This window comes from Thermobia domestica, chromosome 11, assembly GCF_964235325.1.
Source record: "Thermobia domestica chromosome 11, izTheDome1.hap1.1, whole genome shotgun sequence".
Taxonomy (NCBI): Eukaryota; Metazoa; Arthropoda; class Insecta; order Zygentoma; family Lepismatidae; genus Thermobia; species Thermobia domestica.
This window is the reverse complement of record NC_137464.1, coordinates 259,193,395-259,212,841: the sequence shown is the minus strand read 5'-3', so window position 1 is coordinate 259,212,841 and position 19,447 is coordinate 259,193,395. Positions and strand designations below refer to the sequence as shown.

The 19,447-nt window shown below is 37.2% G+C and overlaps 1 protein-coding gene across 4 annotated transcripts in view; it reads left to right on the top strand.

Moving 5' to 3' along the window:
• The window catches only part of LOC145664982 (uncharacterized), a 536,351-nt gene that overhangs the window by 381,133 nt on the left and 135,771 nt on the right, over window positions 1–19,447 (top strand). For 3 of the 4 annotated variants that reach the window (XM_081732149.1, XM_081732151.1, XM_081732150.1), the window contains exons 4-6: window positions 10,599–10,647; window positions 14,801–14,813; window positions 18,574–18,700. In XM_081732149.1, coding sequence (XP_081588275.1) covers window positions 10,599–10,647; window positions 14,801–14,813; window positions 18,574–18,700 — 189 coding nt within the window. The remainder of the gene's footprint in view (window positions 1–10,598; window positions 10,648–14,800; window positions 14,814–18,573; window positions 18,701–19,447) is intronic. The other variant, XM_081732153.1, reaches the window with a different exon arrangement.

The following is a 19,447-nucleotide window of genomic DNA, read 5'->3' as shown; positions in this document are numbered from 1 at the left end:
TATGTTTGTGCTGGCAACACTGCAGCAACTTGAACCAACCCAGAATGAGGTGCACGTACTGGTCTTATGCTATACTAGAGAATTGGCGCTGCAAATCTGCGAAGAATACAAGAAACTAGCAAAACACATGACAGGTGTTAGAATTGCATCGTACATTGGAGGCTTCTCACTTCAGAAGCAGATAGACAATTACAAAACAAGATGCCCTCATATAATAGTTGGAACACCAGGAAGAATTAGGGAGCTGATTACTTCACGAGCATTAAATCTACGTAGGCTTCGATATTTTATTCTGGATGAATGTGATCTATTGGTGGAAAGAGTCGAATTCAGAAACGATGTCCAAGAGATTTTCTGCAAGACTCCTCATGTAAAACAGGTCATGATGTTTGGTGCCATGTTAACAAACCCAATTCGCTCAATCTGCAAGAAATTCATGCGTGAACCTAGCATTGAAATCCGCGTCGATGACAGAAGTAAGCTAATATTCAAGAATCTGGTACAGAAAAGTATCAAACTGAAAGAAGAAGAGAAAATTCAACAACTGATTGATCTGCTACGAGCTGGTGACTTCACGCAAGCGATAGTATTTGTAAAATCATGCATACGGTGCGAATTTTTGGCCAAAATATTAAACGAACAAAACATCACGGCTGCTCGTTTTCATAGACAGATGCCAGAAGCGAAGCGATTAAACACGTTCAGGAAGTTCAAACAAGGAGGGATAAAAGTCCTTGTAGCTACCGATGGGTTTGCTAGAGGTATCGAGGCCCAAGAACTAAACTTGGTGATCAACTTTGACGTGCCAAAGGATTCGAGCACTTACATCCATCGTATTGCGCGTATTAACCATTTTAAGAAGAAGGCTACCGCAATCACATTTGTCACTAACACAAACGAAGCAAATATACTAACAGAAGCTCAAGAAAAATTTGGTTTGATAATTGAAGGATGGGTCAAGCCTGATATTGATATGGATACATATGATAATTCTACATAAAAGGTTGTCGTAACTCAAATACCAGTTCAACTACGAAATTTGCACCATAGTTTAGTTCAATCAAGCAGAAAAATAACCCAAAACGGACGAAGAAATTTAATTTATTTGTGTATCTAAACCAAAAATGTTTATGTATATTCTATGTAATGAAATTACTTTAAAAAAATGAATTTACAAATCTTAAAATGCTCGTTTTATCAACGTGTTCCTTGATAACGCGGTAAATATAAATAAAAATTTTTAAACAACATATTGCTGGTATTTCATTGTCTTACGTTAAAGTTTTAATTTAAATTAATTGGAAATGAAAAAAATATACACGGTAGATATCTTGTTTACATGTGTGTGTTAACTACTACACTTACCGTGCTTGTTTTGATTTAATACGAAGTTTCTTAACTTCTTTCAACTAGTAAAAGAAAAATCGCTTTATTAGTTTTAGCTAATCCTTATTGTACAAAAGCGGCTCTATCATGAAGTCACAAAGTCACATGCCTTCCCAATTGATGTGAAGAAAAAAACATTTCAAAAAGGAAAGAATTATCCTGTGTACGAATGCTAGACGACCGCAAGCCCTGTTTACGTAATTCTAACAAGCTTAAGGCTAGCCGCATATACGCCAAAGGACAGAACAGTCAAACCGAGGAGTGAGGTGAGGTGATTTTAGTTTAGCGTCCCGTTCAGCAGCGAGGCTATATGAGACGTGGGCCTACTGATTAACGTGGAATCCGAACCACATGAGCTCCCGCCGGGAATCGAACCCGGGTCTCCCACGCCAAAGGCGCGTACGCTAACCGCTTAGCCACGAGGGAGCTCAAACCGAGGGGTGGTACAGGCAGGAAACTGAGAGCAATGGAGCAGGGTCTCGTATCGTATCGCTTCTTCATCATATACTATATAATTGCGTGGCACAGAAAATGCATGGCGGCAATTGTATATCCGTTCCGCGTTGATCAACGCGCTGTGATTCAATTCTTGTCAACAGAAGGATATCAGGCCTGGGAAATTCACAGGAGAATGAGCATAATTTATGGGGAGATGTGTGCATCGAGAATTGGACAGGAATGTTCTGGAAAGATGGAAAACAAACAATAGATTCTTCACGTCAAGGGCAAACATGTCATCACGAGCGATGATTTCGTAGCGAGAGTTGACTCTAATACATCCTAGAATCGGCGGGAATGTGTACGTACATACAGTTTGGTATTTCACACAGTTTGGTAATGCACACCATTGTGCTCAAGATGTTATATTGTGAAATGTGTGCACACTAGGTACCGCTAGTTCTTACTGGAGACCAAAAGCATTTCCTCATGAATCCGTGTCTGCAGCAGCTGGGTACATATGCCGAAAATGGTGACAGCTTATAGTAGGGAACGAGTACCATCTCGAACTCTCAACCAAAGCAATAATGATAATGGAATGGTTCTGTACACAACCGAAATTCGACTCCTAGTAAAACAAGTGGGATGACTATCTCAACCACTATGGTAACTACAAACCCGCAACACCTGCTACACTTTTGATCCTTAGATATTCTATTTTCTTTTGTGTATGTGTTGAGCTTCCCGTGTTCACCTGTATTTTCGTTTTCCATTACGAACAGTTTTCATTTGGACACTCTTTGTAGATTAAACATATCGGGCCTTATGCAGAGTCGTTTTGACGCGTGATTAGTGCCATACTAAAGACTTCGACTAACATAAGTTTCCTGTAGTAGTCAGACCTTTAGTAAGACGCTAATCATATGTCAAAACGACTCTGCATAAGGCGGATCATGATTAAGAAATAATGTAACATTGGGAATCGAGCACTTTTATATTTGACAGTTCATGTGATTTCGAGTACTTCTGGGTCTGTCCTAATCTCATAAGTGAAACGCAAACCATGGTGACCTGAACAAATGCGCGACTCGTACTATTAATGTTATGAAAAGACTTTCTAACTAAAACTCTATGTCCCGGACAAGCTTCCCATACGAGTAGTTAGGCGAAGCTTCTTCGTGACTATCAGATTAGCGTACCCGTCTTAGTCACGCGAGACTCAGGTTCGATCTCCGACAGGAGTTCACGTGGCTTGGATCACACGTTAAACTGCAGGTCCACGTCTCATATAGCCTCGCTGCTGAACGGGACGCTAAACTCTAATAAATAAACAAAAAATGCGAATCTTCCGTGTACTATCTTTTGTGTTCCTTTAGTCGGTAAAGAAAATTTGAAGAAATGTCCTTGTAATTGAATTTTGACTCCGAGATATGTATAATTGTAAATGAGAATAAACTCAACCTGATCTTTTAATATGTTCATCAAATTAACGAAATGCTCTACCGTTGGTATTTATATTAATTGACACACTCTGAAAGGAAAAAAATCAACACCAGAATAATTAAAAAAAAAAAACTTTTCTCTGTTAGTTTAGCAAGCAAACCAACGAAATGTATTTGCTTTCAGTTTTTTTTTTTTTTCTGCAAATTGCATGTTATATGAAACAGATTACACAGGAAGGTAAATTGAAAGGGAAAAAAATAGGAAAATTAAATTTAATCTTTAACTTCCTACAGTTATGCCTTTTAGATTACAGGAAACGTATAATTAGTGGAACTGAATGATTATGAAAGAATTGGTGGAATGGGAAATTGCACTGATAAAATTCCATTATCCGGACAACGATATATTGTACAAATATACGGAATCCATATGTTTACTACGAAATCTCTACGGAGCATGCGTTATCCATATGCTACATACATAGTGCCTATTTTCCCGCTTAGATGTTACATCACGCTAGTGGCGTATTTAGGGGAAGGCTACCGAGCTTAAGCTCTTCCTCTGAAATAAATTTGTTGTGTGCACAACTTCATTAAAATTTGTCGGCACTTAAAGGTGCCTATTTACATTTTGTGCATAGGTCCCCCCGAAACAAAATCCTAAATACGCTACTGCATCACGCGCAGCAGGATGTCAAACATCTAACATTTTTCCGTATATTAGATGGATGATAACAGCAATGGATGATAAACAAAAGTAAGATGTTATCCACTGGACTACTCTTATAGGCTAAAGGTAACGGATGATACTCATAAATAAGAGTTTATCCACTGGACTACTCTTATAGGCTAAAGGTAACGGATGATAAACACAAGTGATACTTTATCCACTGGGCTGCTCTTATACGCTAAAGATAACGGATGATAAACACAAGTAATACTTTATCCACTGGGATTTTCTTATACGCTAAAGATAACGGATGATAAACCCAGTAATACTTTATCCACTTGGCTACTCTTATACGCTAAAGATAACGGATGATAAACACAAGTAATACTTTATCCACTGGGCTACTCTTATAGGCTAAAGATAACGGATGATAAACACAAGTAATACTTTATCCACTGGGCTACTCTTATAGGCTAAAAATAACGGATGATAAACACAAGTAATAATTTATCCACTGGGCTACTCTTATAGGTTAAAGATAACGGATGATAAACACAAGTAATACTTTATCCACTGGGCTACTCTTATACGCTAAAGATAACGGATGATAAACACAAGTAATACTTTATCCACTGGGCTACTCTTATAGGCTAAAAATAACGGATGATAAACACAAGTAATAATTTATCCACTGGGCTACTCTTATAGGTTAAAGATAACGGATGATAAACACAAGTAATACTTTATCTACTGGGCTACTCTTATAGGCTAAAGATAACGGATTATAAACAAAAGTAATAGTGTATCCACTAGGCTATTCTTATAGGTTAAATACATCAAAGTGAGAGTCTATCGTTAGGTTACTCCTATAGACTGAAAATGACGGATGATATAGACAAGTGACTGACAAAGTTTATTGAACGAACATAATAGAAGGAGATCGTGGTGACTGTGACCGCGGCATCAACACTGTGTTGTACATCATAATCTTTTATGACTTGGGATAAAACCGGGAATCTTTCGTACCATTTAGTTAACGCAGTAACATTTAGTCATCGTAGCCTCTATTGAAGATGAGTCTACTATAAAGCCGTGATTATATAGACCAAAGGAGAGTTTGTTATCTCTTTTTGTATCTGATAGCCCCAAAGCCAACTCAAATAACCATGAATAATCAACACAGGAAGTATGTGTTACGTTTATATATGAGCGTTCAATGGGATGCTAGAAGTGTGGTTATATTGATTAGTTTAACGAGGCAAAAGTCCCTCCTTCAATTCCCACATGCATACGTTTTTATACCCCGGAGTGAGAGGCGGTAATTATGTTTGTCAAGATTTCGTGTTTATTCAAATTATCGCACAGTTGAATAGAAACTAGTGAAGCGCTATTTCTCCCAATCTCCGTAGAGACAGGTGCGAGAATTGTTAGAACATTTTCAGCTGTAATATTTAGAGGAGCAACTTTATCTATTGTTATTTCAGTTTAATGTAATTACATAGATATATAGATACCGAAAGCTGATGTCATTTAGGATGGCTTCTATGTCAACATTATCAGGAAGTGACAATCAACAGGCTTTCTACAAATTAATGCAAACAAAACAGAATAATATATCAGTTGAGTACTGAAATTATCCAATGATATTAATATATTAAAGCATGTTTACAGTAACGTGGTATAGTAGTTCACTTGCTTTCATACCATAAATTAGCTATTTACGTTACGTGTATATGCCAATATATTCGAGAAGTAAACGTTCAATACACATGTGTCACTTTCAGATGAAAGATGCACATGTTTCATGAGGATGTCCTTTATTGACAGTACATACTTATGTGGCACCAATCTATTTAAGTTTTTCCCGTTCGTAATGGCGCTAAAGGTGGGCCGACGTGTAATAGCGATTTGATGTATACCAAACGTGTCTCCCGTAGCATGATACTCAACATTGTTTAGCATCAGCTTTAAGATGAAGGTGCCTAACTCTTCTGCACAATACCCCCGCCAAGTGAACTTTGTGGTGGACAAACACCGCGTACGTTGGTTTCCTCGGGGTTCTCCCGTTTCCTCCCACTTTCTTCATTCCACCATTTCATTCATTTCTCATAATCACCGTCTCCTTTAGCCTAACCAGCATAAGCGTGGGACGTAAAACTCAAAGATTTCATTTCATTTCCTTCTGCACAATAATTATTGATCTTGGACGAATCCTTACCACCTTATTGCTTAGTGACTCTCTATTGCTTCATGTTACCGTAGCTATATAAGGACGTCTCTTAGATTACTTCTTTTGGTATCTAGTCAAGGGTTGGTTTTGTCGATTCGTATTTTAATACTAGTTGAATATACCCATGCTTCGCACGGGGCCTGTATTTGGAAGTCAACGCCTGTAGGAGTATCACCATTGATCTCAGAGACCGCGAAAACTAGGGATTTGATACTAATATCGGTCATTTGGAGTACTTTTTACATGTCTTGGTATCCCTCCCCCCGCTGACTCTCGGCCCTTATACAATTGTAACTAAATTTGCAAGTCATCGCTAGTGGAAGTGTCACCATTGATTTCAGCGGCCACGAAAACTATGGATTTGACACTAATATCGGTCATTTTGGATTACTTTTATATGTCTCGGTATCTCACTCCCCCCCCCCCCCCCCGGTGACCCCCGACCTGGAGCCGAATAGCGTGAATTTGGAAGTTAATGCGATCGGAGTTTCACCGTTGATTTCAGCGACCGCGAAAACTATGAATTCGACACTAATATCGGTTATTTTCTACTACTTTTACATATCCCGGTAAACGCCCCCCTGAGACTCCCTGGTTCGAATTTTGACAAAAACGTTTAACTTTGGTCTGGAGCCTTGAGCAAGGTATTCGTGACTAAAATTTAGTAACTCTCGGTCAATTTGTCTGGTTTCCAAGCCGGATCCGCTAAACGCCCCCCTGAGACCCCCCTGGTTCGAAATTTGAAAAAGGGGGCTTCGTCTTGATCTGGGGCCTGAGCCAAGGTACCCCTGACCGAAATTTGGTAACTTTCGGTCCACTCGTCTGGTCCCCAGGCCGCACACAGACAGACAGACAGACAGACAGACAAACAAACACACAAACAAACTCTTATTTTATTTATATTAGATTATTCTTTACAAGAATAAGAAAAATTATATTCTTCTTTTAAGAGTACTTGTTTTTTTTATTATTACAGTATTATTTAAGCTTTTGACAAACTCTCCAATTTACATTATACTTTAGAAACCTGTTACAAGTAGAAATATACTAGGAAAGAAACGTCACATCATTTGGCTCTATTTAGGAGACAGTTTCTGAAAAGTTGTTAATTTTGTAACACTGATGCACATTTTATTTGCTGTAATTTGTTTTCCTTGTCAAATGGCATTTTGGAAATTTGTTTAGATACCGCATAAAATACATTAGGATTTTCGTGCGCACATAAATTCGTCTCTATTTTTCAAACCCAAAAGGCACAGAATATTTTTTATAACATTTTCAGCTATTCGATAATTCGTTATTAATACGACGAGAGACGTGGGTTCGATTTCCTATGGAAGCAAGTGTGGTTCGTATCTCATATTCCGATGTAGATTTACGTCTCGTACAGCCTCAATCTTGAAAGGAACGACAAACTTGAAATGAAAATAAGATAAAATCTTTCAGTTTAACGTCCCACAATTATGCCGCCTTAGGTTAAGGAAGATGGATTATTAAGGCAAGTAAATGATAGTGGAAGAATTAGTGGAATGAGCATGTGGGAGGAAATAGAAATACACGAGAAAACCCACGGACACGATGTTGTCCACGACAAACTTACTTGACTGGGGATCGAATCAGGAACCACACACACCAGAGGTAAGCGCTCTATCACTGAGCTACCGCGTTTCCCGACAATAAACTTAAAATCAAGCATTATTATTAGTATGTACACTGAGAAAAATCCGTTCTCCGGACAGCGGAAATTGTACAAATATACGGAATCCTCTTGCTTACTACAGAAATCGGTACGAAACATACGTTATCCGTATGCTACATAGACACTGCCCTCAGATGTTACATCATGACGTTGCAGGATGTCTGACATCTAACAGTTTTCCGTATATCACATGCATATACTTATGTTACCTTCGTCAGCTATATGTTATATACGTCCATTTGTGTCTGAGATCCTGACCGCCTACATTTTTTCATACGGAAAGTACGTCCAAATGGAACACTTATACAGAAAGTATTATAAAACATGCGTTTTCAGTTATACATCTGCTCTACGTTAAGTCCAAAAACTACAGGAATTACGCATGTAACCTGCTTTTTTTTAAATACGCCACCTACAATTTTTTCTCAGTGTATGTAACATTACTTGGCCAGTATTTTTTAACAGTACAGATACGTAAGCCGACAGAACGTACATTAGTTGTGAAATCGGCCTTAAACATAATAAATTAACATTTTAAAAAAGTCGAAAATCTCCTCGTCAGGAAGAGGGCGGGATCGTTATTAAGAGTTCTTTATGTTCCCGTGTTCGTTGCACCATTTAATATTTGTTCTTAGTTAATTCATTTAATTGAGTTAAATAACTAAATGTTCTATGGAAATTCCTTGATTTTATTCCAACAACAAATTTTAAATGTTTTTTTTTTAATTTTGTTCTTTTTTAAATAAAATCATCCGTTGTATATACGAGGCGTGGTTTTCAAGTAAGTACTGTTTTCAAATTCTGCTGCTGCAGCGCTACAGTCGGAATCCCGCGCATGTGAGCTGTATATCTTTATCTGTTTGCAAGCCACAGACGCCATAACGGAAGCGTTCGATCGAGTTTATTTTTGTTCCTGAGTAGTTACTGTAAAACGCCTCCACTGACTGTGAAATACGTGCTGTGTTTCGTTTTCTTAGCGCTAAAGGCGTGAAAGCGGCTGAAATTCATCGCCAGATAAGTGAAGTGTAAAGAGAAAGCATTATGCGTTATGGAATGCCACGAAAATGGGTTAGAGCTCTTAAAGATGACCACACGAATGTTCACGATGAGGAACGAAGTAGGCGACCTTCTATTATCACTGAAAACTTGGTACAGAAAGTTGACAAAAACGTCAAAGACAACAGACGCTTTACAATTTCGTCGTTATCTGATAAGTTTCCTCAAGTTTCAAGAAGTATTCTCTATGAAAGTACGATCAAGACTTAAATTATCGAAAATTGTTTTCACATTCGGTGCCGAATATGTTGACTGGAGTGCACAAAATGAAACGTTTAGCCAGTGCGTTGACTTTCTTTTAGCATACAGTGGGGAAGGTGATGATTTTTAAGAAAAAATGTTACAGACGACGAAACATAAGTGGCTTACGTCTGCATTCAACATTACCTAAAATAATTGAAGTTCAAGCAAAGAATTTCAGCCCAGAAAATCATGTGTAATTTGTTTTGGGACAAGAAGGGAACGTTGCTTGTGGATTTTTGACTCGTGATGACACAATAAATACTACGACGTATTGTGAGACTTTTACAAGTAGTACGCTGTGCAATCCAAAACAAAAAGTGTAGAATGCTGATTAAGGGGATCGTTTTGCACCATTACAATGCCTGTTCACACTCGGCAGCTCAAACTTAAAATCTCATCATATTATTTTGCAGTGAACACCCTCTGTACATTCCCGATCTAGCGCCCAGTGACTACCTGCATTTGAAAAAGCTTCTCGGTAGTCAGCGCCACAACGGCGAGGATGAGGTCAAAACGGCCTTGTTAAAGAGGTCAAATCAGGTGACAGATTTCTACGAGTATGATATTCAAAAGCTTGTAGTACGACGTGATAAGTGTCTTGTAGGAAAGTAGATTAAGGTACAGACTTTCATGTAACAATAAAATTGTTACGATAAGTGTGCTTGCGTTTTTATTTCACAACGGTACTTACTCTTTAAAAAAAAAACACTCCTCGTATGTGTATTATTAAAATGAAAATAAAATCCTACGAAAACAAACACTTAATATTAATATTAATAACCTATAATTATATAGTCTATAATGTATTACAGTTTTGGCAACATTTCATTTTCTTGGTTAAAGTGTCTGATGAAGGTAATAATATATTGCCGAAATGAAAATGAAATGAAATCTTTAAGTTTTATGTTCCATAGTTATGCCGGCTAGGCTAAAGGAGACAGTGATGAAAAACAAATGGAATGATGGAATGAAGAATGTGGGAGGAAACGGGAGAACCCCGAGAAAAACCACACAAATGGTGTTTGTCCATCACAAAGTTCACTTGTCTGGGACAGAACCAGGACCCCATGCACTAGAGGTGAACGCTCTGCCACTGAGCCACCTCAGCCCCATTTCTAAGTTATATTATATAAGCAAAACTTCAATATATTTCTAATTTTGAAATTTGGTGTTCAGAACGTTCACCTCTGTTGTGTAGGGTCCATGGTTCGATCCCAGCTCAAGTTAAGTGGGCTTTGTGATGGACAAACACCATGTGCTTAGGTTTTCGTGGAGTTCTCCCGTTTCCTCCCACTTTCTTTCCACCATTTTTTTCATCATCACCGTCTCTTTTAGCCTAGTTGGTATAACCGTGGGACGAAAAAGTAAAATATTTTATTTTATTTATTTATTTTTGTTCAGAAATTAATTCAAAATTGTCACCCTTTATTTCAGTCACACTACAACATGAATTCCTTATCTACTCTGGGACCATCTGTATCAGGTAAGTAAAACAAACAAGCAAAAAAAAAAAATGAAACAAAATGTTATTTTCCGTATAATTGCTTTAGATTCCTTTTCAGGTTCCGTCGGCGTGTGACTGATGGTGTATGTGGAATGTGCATGTTGACATTTTACAATTTTTTTTCAATGTTGTTTTAACAATTTTTAGTTTCAAAACACCTATAAAATATGTAAACAATTTAAAACCAAACAATAAACAGGAGAGAGCATAATCATTTGAAAGAATTAGACTTAAAAGCAAGAAGGAAGACAGGATGAACAAAGATAGAAGGCGGTAAAGTACACATATCATTAATCCTTAACTACTCTGGTGAAAAGAAGTTACCCCTAATAGCAGAGACAACTTGCAAATCGTTTGCTGTAAGATGGAATTTCAAGTCGGCTAAGCTTGCATCTAACTTGATTGGAAATCGTGCAAGCATCCTGCAAGCTGGATTCAAGTAACAAAATTAAATCAGGCAACCTTGCATTCAGTATTCCATTCAAGCTTGACGCAAGCGTTTCACGAGTTAAGTTAAGTCAATAGTCAATGAACGGCCAGTGATGCTATGACGCTCTGCGAAGGGTCTAAAGCGTCGCTTGCTAGTACAACAAAGGGCAGAGTGTATGAAAACATACGTTTCAAGTGCAAGCGGGAAAAGCCAAAAGCCAATAACGCGCCAATTGGCAGAAAGCTTCCTTGCTACTAGGGACCCTTCGGCAGGGCCTGACAGTCTCCATTACTTCATTCTTCATGCAACAGTTATGTACTTTAGAAAAAATTTAATTTCATCCTTGTTTGAAGATGGACTAACGGTAGAAGGTAACACTTTCTCTAGGGCGAGTACCATCTCCTGTATCGTTTTGAGAGTTCTCCACCAGATTTATAACTGCAAAAGTTAACTCCATGCATGCAAATCGAGTTTATCATGTATGATATTCAATAAAAAAAACGGTAACGTTTTACACTCTGGTGGGGTATCTCACACCCCAGGTAATGCATATTCGAAAAAGTTAAGTACTTGCTTTTGCTTCTATTAATACAATTATAGTTCACTGCAAACTATTAGGTAGACGAAAAACCAACACCATCTATTGACTATCTTTAAATTTAGAGAGAAACAAATGATGACTGGTATCTGTGAGACCCCACCGGGGTAGTTAAGGGTTAAGCATTATGTATCTTTAACCAATTATATTTTGAAATAATTGATTATAAATAATTATAAGATTGTGATACAACTACTACTTAAAACATTATTTGAACATGTTTGAATTGGAAAGAAATATTAATTAATTATAATTTCTCACTTGTTTACAGCTATTTACGGTATTCGTATATATTGTATTCACGTTACATTCATTATATTTGATTAATTTCAACCTTAAATGTTCAGCTACAAGGTAACAAGAAACAATCTAATAAGTGAAAGATAATAGTTTACTTAAAAATAATTTCTCCTTTACAACAATTTAAGCTTTAAATTTCTCGACAGGAATTCGCAACAAAAAGTTTTGAAGTGAATAATAACGGATTCAAATTTTTCAGTCGACATTTAATTTCTTCGTGAATATAGTTTTGGTCTGTTAACATTGACAATATATATTTGAAAGTATCCATTTTGTCGCAAGTATTATTTGATATTTTGATGCATCCATAATTTAGCAGTACTACAATCTCGGTGTACTTCCATGAATTTAGTTTTCTCTGCATTTACTTCTAAACTACGGATGCAAATAAGCAACAAAATTTTACTAGCACAAGAGAAAAGCTACTAGCCCATATTCCACAATATAAATCATTTACTTACCTTCGGTATGATATTAAATACTCGCCCGCACCGAGGAACCACTCGCCCCGGGCTAGTGGACGAGTGGGCGAGTGGTTATTTGCATCCTTGTTCTAAACCCATGTCCTTGCAAGCGCTTAATAAGATCTCTGTATTTCGTTCTATTGTTCTCATATCATCCCCTGTTAAACTTATATTATCAGCATACGTCATAACCTGGTGAATACCATTCAGCTCTAGGCAGGCACGTAGCCAAGGGGGGTGCAAGGGGTCCGGACCCCCCCTCGAAACCAGAATTGAAAGAGATGAAATGAAAGGAAATCTTTGAGTTTTACGTCCGACGGTTATGCCGGTTAGGCTAAAGGAGACGGTGATGATGAATAATGAATGAAATGGTGGAATGAAGAAAGTGGGAGGAAACGGAAGAACCTCGAGAAAACCCACGCACACGGTGTTTGTCCACCACAAAGTTCATTTGGCGGGGGCTGGGATCGAATCCTGGACTCCAAACACCAGAGGTGAACGCTCTACCACTTAGCCCCCGCGGCCCCCAGAATTGAAAGATTTAAGGAAGGATGAAACAAAAAGAAACGAGAAAAAGAAGGATCATCGTTAAAAATACAAATGTATAGCAAACTTTTGGCTATTCTTTCTTATGAGAAGATTTATATTACCTACAGTACATGGTGGCGAATGAGCGGGATATCCTGGCAAAGTCAGGGAATTTGACATGTCTAGAAAAGTTACGGAATTCTCAGAATTTCTGCTATTAATCACGGAAATTTCAAGCTTTCGGAAGCATACCGGTAGTACAGTTCTGTAACAGTGTGGACACGTTTAATCATAATTTTTCGTCATCGCTTCTTTGCAGTATAAAACATGTTGTTTCAGAAACAGTTTTCTACTCCTCCTTTAACACAGATATTGTAAAAATATTTTACAAGACATTATTGAATATGTACTTTTGATATTAGTGGATATGTACTTTTTATAATAGTTGACGTCATAATGAAAGGAAAATTGTTATACATATTTGAATGAACAAAAGAAGCAACGTAAATATTGTAAAACCTTTTTCAGTTCTTTATTTTATTCTTTTATTCGAGATTTCTTCATAGTTTGTTACTAAAACACCTACTAACATATTCTCATTTTATTTTCCTAACAAACCAATATATGTTGCCAGATCGAACCCCTGGTGTGATGACCATAGTATGTCATGTCACGGACCCCCCCCCCCTCCCTCCGTTTACGAAATCCTGGCTACGTGCCTGGCTCTAGGCCCCGGTTGCTATCTTCGATTTTGCTTATAGCGCAGGGATGCAAATAACCACTCGCCCCGGGGCGAGTGGTTCCTCGGTGCGGGCGAGTATTTAATATCATACCGAAGGTAAATAAATGATTTCTATTATGGAATGTGGGCTAGTAGCTTTTATCTTGGGCGAGTAAAATTTTGTTGCTTATTTGCATCCCTGTTATAACGTATTCCAGGACAAAGTTGAATAATAATGGCGACAATGCATCTTCTTGTTTCAGGCCATTCTCGACGTGAAAGCTCCTGGACAAGAATTTTTCAACTCTAACTTTAGTTTTGGATTCATTTAAACACATCTTAATTAATCTCACTATATTTCTCGGTATTCCAAATTCTGTAAGGATGTTGTACAGCGGGGGACACTTCTAAATGGTACACCTTAGCCGTAAATCTCCATATGGCTGTACCATTTAGAAGTGTCCCCCGCTGTACAATGTTTCCCTCCTAACCGAGTCTACGTCTTTCTGAAATTGTAAATAACAGGATGTATTGGGACATTTTGTTAAATATTTACACAACTCCTCATATACACAGTAGTATTTTAGATTACCAGTTCGGTATGTAAAATCAGAAATTGAGAATAGATTCTTAATATGTTTCAATTTAATTTCAATCTTTTAATGAAATTGTTAAACTTTGTCTAAGTTATTTTGCATGAAATATTAAGCATATTGTATTTGTATTTGTAGTATTTGTTTTTATTTTAACAAAAGAAACACTGACCAAAGCTTAAAACTCACTTTATTTTAAATTATAATTTGTAACGGTTTCGGATATCTAGCATATCCTTCTTCAGATACTATCGACAATCAGATCGTCGATAGTGTCTGAAGAAGGATATGTTAGATATCCGAAACCGTTACAAATTATAATTTAAAATAAAGTGAGTTTTAAGCTTTGGTCAGTGTTTCTTTTGTTAAAATAATCAATCCAAAGCCATGGATAGTCTTACTATTTAGTATTTGCGTGTTTAACTTTAATAGTATTGGTGTGTAGCTAAACATTTTAAGATTTCTCATATTTCATTTCTTTTCTTATTCTGAAATCAGCAATGGACGCCAAGTAAGTACTTATCTACTTATATAAATCCTTTTTTCTTTATTATATGCAAGTTATGTTTAGCCTCTACTAGAAACAATTGTTGACAAATTACACTTTTCTCAGTAATTATCTCTGTATCTATCTTTGCAAAATATTTGCAATTGGAGACATGACATTACACTCGTGTAGTACATGTAAGGTTGGATAGCGTCACCGCAAGTGTATCTGTAAAGTTTCACGCGTACAGTTTTCATTTATTTATTTTTTAATGATCATCAAATTCCTTTCAAAATTGTGTTCTATAGAAACTTTATTTTGTATTAGGTATAGATGAAGTTGAGGGAAGCCCCACATATAGTCCCACCTGATAAGACATCTCTCGTGGGTCTGAGAATGAGTAAGATAGGGACCAATGCATTCTTGGGAAATTTGTAAGAACAATGACTTATCAGGTGAATAGTGGCGTATTTACGATTTTGTTTCAGGGGGGGGACTTTGCTAACTTTAATCCTGGAAATGTGAAAATTCTACAAGATACGTCATTTACTTTAATATAATAAATAAAATTTGGGGGGCTTTAAGCCCGGAAGCCCCCCCCCCCCTAAATATGCCACTGCAGGTGAAGAATGTTGTGCTCAAGTTCAGATGGCGATATTTCAACATAACTATCAATTAAATCCTTGTTTGTCAGGTTGTGATTTGAAATCGTCTGAACTCTCATTATTTTTATATGTTACTAACTTTAGAACATAACTTCTAATATGAGTAAAAGTAATATCTCATCAAAAATTAATTCGTTATAATATAGATATGTTTGTGATGCACATCTCAACTCTACCTGTACTAAATTGGTGTAATCTTTTGGGCAACAGTAAAGTGAAAGAAGTTTACTTTTTCAGCAACCCTTGTAATGAGGATTGTTCTTGGTTCTATGAGATATCAAAACAGTTTAAAATTCCTTTTCTTCTTATCAAATAGCGTTTGTTTCTGTCGGTGCAGTCGTTTGTTCTTTAAAAACAATGCCTTTGATAGATACTGAATACTTAAGTTTACCTGTGATTTTACGAGGACCGTTCCGAAAGTAACCTCCGGTTGGTTAAAAAAGAAACACCAAAGTAAATAAGAATAATTTATTATGTACGTCTGAAAACTACTTTTTTGCTCTACTTTTCAACATAGTTTCCATAAACGTTTCAGCTTTGTTCTTTCTCTGCACTAGCTTAGAAATTCCATCAGCATAAAATCTCAAGGTTTGTGTCTTGAGTCAGTCTGTGACCTAGAGACCTGCACAGGCCGAATTTTTCGGCCCAAGCCCAATCCAGCCCGAACGTATCTAGGCCCGGCCCAGCCCGGGCTCGAAAAGTTTTGGAGATTTTCGGCCCGACCCCGGCCCAGCCCGATAAGTTTTTCAAATTTCTTGGCCTAAGCCCGGCCCGGGCCCGATAAATTTTTAAAGTTTTTGGCCCGACCCCGGCCCGATAAATTTTTAAAAAAATTTGCTCGAGCCCGAATCTTTTTCAAAATTTAGTACTAAATTTGACGTAACCCTCAGAAACATTTTCTAAACTTTGGTTCACAACCTGACGTTTGCCTTCCGAATGGTACCATTGCCTCCCAGAACTTTGCCTGTCATCAAGAGAACAAAAACTCCATTCCCTGTAACAAAAATCTAACTTAATTGATTTTTAGCATAAAGTGAAGATGGCAATATTGTTTAGCGACAGGCAAAACATTCCCACCCCTTCTTGTTATATTTTGAGTTCAGTGAAGGTCAAGGTCAGAGCTCAATTTACCGCATAATGCCTGCAATACTCTATAGTGAAAGGGAATCGCTAAACAACACAAACTGTAAATAGCTATTGCATTCTTTGTAACATTTTTCACGGACACACTTCTTCAACGTTTGGCTTTATTCCAATTATCGTTTAACGAAAGTCAATAATTATTAAAGAATTGCAATTGATCGGCCCCAGCCCGGCCCGGCCCAAAGAAATAACAGAGTCGGCCCGCCCAAGCCCGGCCCGTGCAGGTCTCTACTGTGACCGTAGCCATAACCTCTGTGTCACTGCCATATAAAAAAGAAAACCGTGCTGAAAATTTGTGGAAATTCGTCGGAAAGCTCCGAGATTGTGAAACGTTGATTTTCACAAATTTTTCCATCTGAACGAGTGAGCACTGATGACCTGCCAGGCCTCTCTTCGTCATGAATGTTTGTTCGTCCACTTTTAAATGAACGAACCCACTCGAGAACGACTCCTTTACTCATCACATTTGGTCCATACACGAATCAAAGCTCCCAAAGAATAGCTGCTGCGGAATATTGTTTTGCCATAAGAAAACGTAAAACAGCTCGCACTTGGAACGGTTTTCTATTGCAGCACACATTTTGAAACGCCACAAAAGTGGAATTATTGATCAGACAACCTTCACGCTACCACGGCTGGATGCAGAAGATTGATCTACTGTGTGCCTATGTGCAAAGGTGGTAGCCCTGCTCCCATTACTTCACACACACTGGCTAATCGGAGGTTACTTTCCGAACGCGCTTCGTACAATTTCCTTAAACTTAACCAATGTCTTATTATTAACGAAGCTATAGCTTCACATTAAAAATTCAATTAAAATGATAATATTGTAATTCATACTATGTTCATCACGAATGTTATTCTTTTTCAAAAGATTTATGTATTTTCTACATTAACTTTAATTCTATTGAAAATGTTATCAAGTAAACAAGTTCATGTTATATTTTTAAAAACAAATATTCCTGAAAGCATTATTTTACTAATGGAAATAAAAGAATGTTTGACTGTTAGAGGATAACGCTAATTTAGCGAAATTTTGTTACAGATATCATGGCTACTGCTATCATATGTATTTATTGGCTCTGCGAATATGGAATGTTTCAATATTTATAGTCTATATTTGAGTTTCAACTAAATAAATATTTTTGGTAGCCTTGTTTATAGTGAGACACGTAATCAATTTTTAAATCTTGTTATGTTGCTAATATTTAAAAAACTGCTTTGAGTAAATTTAAATATCGTTACTTCCAGTACCAATGAACGAATCATTGTTCAATTGTTTTCCGGGTTTAATCTATAGATTAAAGATGAGTAGCTACGATTCTGCCCTCTATATTCAAATGTTAGGTTATAGTTCCTCTTGTTATGCTTTATAATACTGGGTGTTTCAAAATGAATGACCTGATTTTAAAAGTCCACATGTATTGATAAAAAACATACTACAAATATGGGATATATTGCAAAATACTCTCAAAATCTTCAAGTTTTAGCTATGCTATTACAAACGCTCTATGTGTCCACCAGCAGTAGCACGAACAACATCTAGACGATAGCTAAATTCGTCATTTCATCGGATGTACAAGGCCGACTAGGACACTTATCTTTTCACAAGCATCCTGTCTTTTCAAATTGGTGATACCAACGACGAATGTTTTTGGATGCAGGCGGATCAATGCCAAAACACAGACGAAAAGCAGGCTGGATCAAAATCACTGACTCAGTCTTTGCAAACTGCAGTACACACAACGCCTTCTGTTGAGTGGACGCCATCTTACTTCTGACTGACTGCAAACTAAGAAGACGCATTGACTGATATCTAACGGCGATTTTCTGAAACTAGGCCACGCATTCAAACAACACTCATTTCCTCGCCGGCACGTCCCATGTTCGTAATTATTACCGTCCAAGATCAGGCCATTCTTTTTGAAACACAGTGTATATTCATTTCTAAAGTTATATATTCTTTTCTTCCATAGACGTTTTAACAAGATACTGGAAATGATGCCAGACAAATTCAAGGAGGCTTTAAAAAATGGGAACACGAGCGCCATTAGTGTATCTGATATTAAATCCCTTAATGTTTCTCTTTTGGAAATACTACCGGTAAGTGCATTTAAAAAATTGAATTATTTAAAAAATAGAACGCAAGAAATATTATTTTGTGTTAAAAAATAATATAAAAACATGCCTTACTTATTATCGGTTATTCGGAAGCAGAACTAGCTGTAGTTTATAAAATATTAATATATACTTCCTTTATAATTGCATATACGAGGCCTATTTTTTTAAAGTTCCAATTGTCAACAGAAACAAAATTAGTAAAATGGTGCCATATATTATTTTTATTATTTCCTCTGTACATATTAAGCTATTTTTCTACATGGTTACTTACCATCATCGTTTAAACATTCACCATAGCGTTTGAGAAGTTTTTTGTATACCCACGTCATAGAAATCCCCCGCCTGTGACCGAAGCCAATTTTCAATTGTTGTTTTTACTTTCTCATTGGTGTGAAACCGCTGACCGGCGAGAAACTGCTTCAGGTAAGGGAACAGATTATAATCGCTCGGCGCAAGATCCGTGCTATACAGTGAGTGGTCCAGTAGGTCCTATTGCAAAGATCTGATTAACTCTTGAATTTGAGTAGCAGAATGGGGACATGCATTTGATGAAACATTTCAACTGCCCACTGATTCATATACACTGACACTACGATTGCAACTGGAGTCGCCTCATGCCAAAGGCATATTCAGAGATAGCGCAAGTGCGCATTTCGTCACAAACAACGAACATAGTCAATAGCCGTAGTGAAAGCGACGGTTAAATATTGGCTTTGTTCACAGGCAGAT